The 6,000-nt window shown below is 39.5% G+C and overlaps 1 protein-coding gene across 1 annotated transcript in view; it reads right to left on the bottom strand.

Annotated features, from left to right (window-relative positions):
• Positions 1–6,000, bottom strand: part of tln2b (talin 2b) — a 127,353-nt gene that overhangs the window by 20,405 nt on the left and 100,948 nt on the right. The window contains exons 26-33 of the mRNA XM_037683674.1: positions 4,517–4,649; positions 4,307–4,408; positions 4,015–4,185; positions 3,341–3,487; positions 2,469–2,570; positions 2,255–2,374; positions 1,523–1,669; positions 872–1,038 (exon numbers count right to left, since the gene is read on the bottom strand). Coding sequence (XP_037539602.1) covers positions 872–1,038; positions 1,523–1,669; positions 2,255–2,374; positions 2,469–2,570; positions 3,341–3,487; positions 4,015–4,185; positions 4,307–4,408; positions 4,517–4,649 — 1,089 coding nt within the window. The remainder of the gene's footprint in view (positions 1–871; positions 1,039–1,522; positions 1,670–2,254; positions 2,375–2,468; positions 2,571–3,340; positions 3,488–4,014; positions 4,186–4,306; positions 4,409–4,516; positions 4,650–6,000) is intronic.

The following is a 6,000-nucleotide window of genomic DNA, read 5'->3' on the forward strand; positions in this document are numbered from 1 at the left end:
GACTTTTGTTAATTGTAGTTAGTGTTTTGCTACTTCAGCTAGCATTTACTTCTATTAACTTCTGACCAACACCGTATTTTCTGGTGTAAAAGTCAAAGTTTTTTTTTTTTTGCATAGATTTGTCAGTCCTGCGACTTACAGTTTTTTTTTTACATATTCAATTTTTGACTGATGCTTTAAATTTCGAAGAACTGCAACAGCGAGTCCTCCTGTGCACGCTCACTTCACTCAGCTGGTGCAGGCAGAAGAATGCTGGAGGACTCACAGCTCTGGCCACGATGAATGGATGGATGGATGGTGCTACACCACCCAGGCGAAATGAAGCTGCTTTGACCATTAAATAAATACATTATAAACGCGACGGGTCAGCTGTGACGCAAAATAAAAGCGACTTACATGCCGAAGTGACTAATATGTTTTTTTCCTCTTCATGATGCTTTTTTGAACTGATGTGACTCATACTCGGAGAGACTTATATGCCGGAAAATATGGTAACTAGTGTTCTGCTTCTTTTAGCTTGAAAACAAAGTGTGCACTTTTTCAGCAAGTTTCAGCATTCATGCTGCAAAAACAAACAAACAAGCAAACAAACAAAAAGCTATTCCTCTAGTACCATTTTACAGGTAAATTATCTTTCTAAGTGAGTCACATTTAAATAACACAAGTTGGTTTAATAATCAAAATCTGAACAGTAGGTAAATTTAAAAAGACAACATTTTACCGCTTCAGCACTTTTCACATTACTCTTTATTGGTAACTGCTCATCCTGTTTGTGGTGGTGGTGTTGGGACAGGGCAGGGGAATGGGGAGGGAATATATATGTGTAAGTGTGTGTGAGAGAGCGTATGGGTGGGGTGGGGTGCCATTGCACCTGTGATCAGCAAAAGACTCTTCGTTCTCAGAGTTCAGTGTTCCAGCTGAGGCGAACATGATGGTGGTGTCCAGGTCAGCTATAATTCCAGAAACTGCGCTGGCTGCTGTGATGCAAGCCTGGGTGCCTTTGTTTCCTGCTTGCAGTGCTGACAAAACCAAAGACACCTGGAACATGGAAAGGAAAAACAAATTGGCATTTTGCATGCCAACTGCACACTTACTCAAAACTTCTGACATCTGTGGCAATGTGCTGTCTGTTAAAACTGAACATCTTAGAGTGGCCTTTTATTGTGGTCAGCCTGTGCACACCTGTGCCATAATCATGACGTCTAATCACCATCTTGATATGCCACACCTGTGAGGTGGATGGATTATCTCTGCAAAGGAGAAGTGCTCACTAACACACATTTACACAAATTTGTGAACAACACTTGAAAGAAAAAGGCCTATTGTGTGCAAAGAAAAAGTCTTAGATCTTTGAGTTCAGCTCAAGAAAAGTGGGAGCAAAATCAAATATGTTGCGTTTATAATTTTGTCCTGTATAGTTTCATTATATTTTAAATAATGACAACAAAAAACAGCCTTTTAAAAAAGTCCACATATCCTAAAAGACAGTCTAACCTGCTCCACTAGTTCCTGGCTACATTACCTTCTCTGTGACTGCTCGTGCACACTCGATGAGCTCCCTTTTGGAGAAGCTGTCAGTGGGGCTGAGCTGCAGAGCTCCAGCCTTCTGGACCAGATAAATACAGCCATGGCCCAACTCCTGCACCCGCGTTTTTATCTGGAAAGCAACCTGAAAACATAAAATGGCTTAAAATTACATTGCAACTATCTTCTTATTTGTGCCACTATAGTAGACAATCTCAATCATTTCCTTTAAGGGCATGTCTCTCTAGCCTGTAAGGGAAAAAAAAGCCACATTTTGAGCACCCTCAAAGAGAAAAATGCTGGCACTACACCTTTAATTTCCTGACTGCAATTCATGGGTGGGTGGTACTTCATTACAAGGCTTTTAGACTTGTAGAGGTGCAATGTTGCCATGGTAACCACAACAGGGTTTCAGGCAGCTTGTTACATACAAGACACTGATAAGAGCTGTGTGCTTATTAGTGCAATATTTGCACACATTACCATCCTGAAGACAACAGGGGAAAGTTTTGATGAACGGTACGAGAAGATGGATGCATGAGGAACATATTTCTGTTTTGATCTCGCATTGCTGGTGCAGCTGTGAGTAAGAGTGGTATTATCAAAGAATGGGAAATTTCTGCTTTCATCATGTTTAGTTGCACTTCTGCGTAAAGACACACGACAAGATAAATTAAATGTACGCGTGTGTATTTTGTCATCTGTAAAACATGACAGCAGGGCTTCTCACTTCCTCTGGCTCTGCAGTGGCTGCAGCAAGATGTCCTTGGTGTGCAAGCTGCCCGTAGTCCACCGTCACCTGAGAGGCAAGACCTCCAAGCTCTTCTGGGCATGTCACTGATTTAGTCATCTGGTTACAGAGAGAGTAAATTGGAACTTATCAGCATAAACGTAGTGATGTTTTTCTGGCTCGTCTGTCAACAACTTTAAGAATTAGTACTTACCATTTCCTGCGCAGTGATGGCAATAGCCTTGGAGAATTTCACCATTGTGGTCTGGTAATCCACAAAAGAGCCCTCTGGTTCAGGAGGTGTTCCCTCATCCAGCTGTGAAGATCAGTTCTTTAAGTACCCTCAATCCTGAATAAATTTACTCTAGGTATGCACACTTACGTGAGATGTATGTGACACCTTTAATTAAGTTTCAAACCACCTCACAACAAATTATTAGCAAGCAGTATCAGTGAGCTTGGAGGGGTTTTCATTACTTTATTACATGGAAACAACTGTTTCACAATTTTTTAAACGCCTGCTCTAACAATTGAAGCAAAACAACAACAAAAAAACTATTAAGTGTTAAGCCGTGAATACTAAAATGTCATCAGTAAATTGTTTGTCCTCCTCTCAGAGGTGTAAAACTGTAGGAGGTTCAGATATGTAATAAATAAATAAAAGGGAGCTAATGAATAATGAAAAAAATACCACACTGTTTCTCTTTTTACATTTTACAGTAGAAGTTGCTGACTGATATAAAGTTAAGGCTTTTTATGTATCACTAAATTAAAACAAGATGAACGCTATATTTCTGACCTGAGTGTATTGAGTTTGCATATGTGGAGATCATCATCAAATATTAAGCACACTGTCAACATATTGACACATTGCCCTTCAGGATTTAGCCAGTGATCATCTACTGAACCAGTAATAATTACTGACAAGGACAAGCCCTCAGAATGTTCTTCGTGGAAACATTTTTTTCCAGGAATACTTCAGTCTCTTTCCAGTCAAATTAGAAAGGAAAGTTATATCAGCCCAAAATTAATTTAAGTAACGTTCTACTTCTTATCACAACGTGCACACATACACCGTCCACTCACCCTGCCTATGGACTCAGCAATGGACTCCATCATGCCACCAACCATACCCCCCTCACTCGCTGCCTCGTTCAAAGTCACCATGATGTCGTCCACAGCCTCCTTCATCAGCTGGGCGGCCTCAGAAATGGCGTCGTGAGTGTGGCATGCCTGAGGACACGAGCAGTTGATTAACATCCCTGCAATACTGCACTGGTTTGTCAAGAATGAGTCATAGTTGTGTTTAACCAATACGATCTCTGTCTTTCATTAAAGCGCACTCTAAAAATTGATTTCTACATAATTATCAGCTGTGACTCTTAAAACACTTGAAAAAAAGTTGAAGTTGTTTGGCAATATATTGAACTAAAAGAGGATTGTGGTGGCTGTGAGTGACCCATGAGCAACAGGAGGATGGTGGTTCAGTCCCTGGCTTTTTCAGGTTGAGTGTTCAAACATCAGTACCGGTATGTTAAACTCAATGCTGATGAACTAACTGCTGAGTAAAATTACATAAGAAACATCATGTCAATGAATTAATGTGACTCTTAAAGAACTAACTGGTCAACAAGACCCAAAGAAACCTTGACAAAATGTTTTGCAGTCTTCTACAGCTACCTTCAAGATACCAGCCTGAATAACTTCTAATATTGTCTTTGGCTCGCTCAGCTACACGAGCACTAGAACCAACTCTGTACCTTTGGGTTGCCCCCGCCTTCTTTGGCAGCATAGAGCATTTGAAGGGCAGATTCAGACAGGGTCTTGGTCTGATCCAAGATGGTCATCTGCTGCTGGTGGTCGTTCAGCTTTGAGGCCAGACCCACTGATGCCACAACAAGCGGGTCAAAGTAACTGGCCAGCTGGGTCACCTAGAAGAATGTGTACGGGAATTTATCTAAGAACTGACTGAACAACAGCACTGAAAACAGCCACAAAAGTATTTTGTTGTAAGTCCAGAGGATGTAATGTGATATATGGTGTGACCATCACCTTATGTCCCAGTTGGGCAGCTTCGCCTCGGGCTGCTGTGGAGACAGGATCAATCAAATGACCAATCTCCTGCACAGAGGATGTCAGCTGCTCCTGGATTGCCTGTTGGGTTACATCATTGGAAATTACAGCTTAAACCACAACAGAAAGGCTACAGATATTAATTATTTCTGTCAAACAAGGTAGAGTTGATGGGGTACTTGAACTCACTTCCATGGAGATATCATCTCTGCAGGGAAGTGTCTGTCCAACTGAAGCCAGAGAAGCTTGCTCAATGTTCCGGATACACTTGTTGATGTTATCAATAGAGTAATCACACTCTCTCTGCCCTGGTGCTTTGTCCCTGTCACCAGTAATAATGAAAACAGTCAAATGATAAGTGATGCAATCCAGTTGAACTCCAAAGTCAGAATATAAATCAACTGCAATGCTCTCCCAAAAAAGTAAAAAATCTGACTTGGAAAGTTGAAGGTTTCTCTAATTACGTCCCAAAAATCCCACATGGCTGCCACATATATATTATATAATATTATATATTATATGTATAAGAAAAATGGTGGCAAAAACTGCTGTAACAAGCTATTTATTTGCACTTCTATCAGTTTGTAACTCATAAAATCAGTCACACACAAAGCAATGTACGAGCACTAACTAATCTGCCACTTCAGAATTAGAGAAGCTAGTACATCAATGTTAGCTTCAAAAAGTCCTCAGTGTGGACTGAACTAGGCAAAAGAGCCTTCTCCTACTCCGCTTCTGTATCCTGGAACACCTTGCAAAAAGATCTGAAGCTTTTGACCTTGACCCCTCTAAGTGACTTCAAACAACTGCTAAGTTCATTGAAATAAAACAATGCAGACATGTTCCTCTTTTTAGTATTTTACATCGCCTTACAACCCAGCAGTTTTTATTTTGTTTGTTTTTTTAATATAATTTTTCCTTAATTTATTCTTCTCAATTTAAATTCCTTCTTTTATGATCATCTACTGTTGTCTTTGTTGTTGTCATCATTCTTTGTTAAAAACTCTTGTAAATGGGTCCCCGAGGCACAATGAGACTAACCTGTATAAATAAAGGTTGAATGAAAAAACCGCTAACAGCATCTAGCATTGTCACTGACTGAGCACCAGGGAGAAAATCCAGTTAGTTTTATTGTTTGTTAAATAAAGTTATTTAAAAAAAATTCAAATGGTTTTCTAATTTCCAAGTGGAATGCAATAATTTGCATGCAACATCAATCCAAATTTTGAGTTTCAACTTCCAAGACAATTGAAATACAACAATATAATGTTGACAATATGATAGAAATATAGAATTATTGAGACTTATGAGCTTAACATAAAATTGAGACTAGTAATGCACACACATATATATATATATACAGTATATATACATATATACATAGTAGTCCCTCGCTACTTTGTGGTTTGACTTTCGAGGACTTGCTCTTTCACGGTTTTTCAATGTAAGACTGTACACTATACATGATTGTCAACTTTAATATTACTCATATTATCCTGTACCATCCCAATCCCATACGCGATTGGGATGGTACAGGATAAAGAGTTAACCAAAAAGTAATGATCTATTTATATCTCTAGCATTCCTACTTTGCGGTTTTTCACTTATTGCGGTGGTGTCTGGAATGTAACTCTGCGATAATCGAGGGACTACTGTGCATATATATATATATA

This window comes from Nematolebias whitei, chromosome 10, assembly GCF_014905685.2.
Source record: "Nematolebias whitei isolate Nwh7 chromosome 10, NemWhi1, whole genome shotgun sequence".
Lineage (NCBI taxonomy): Eukaryota > Metazoa > Chordata > Actinopteri > Cyprinodontiformes > Rivulidae > Nematolebias > Nematolebias whitei.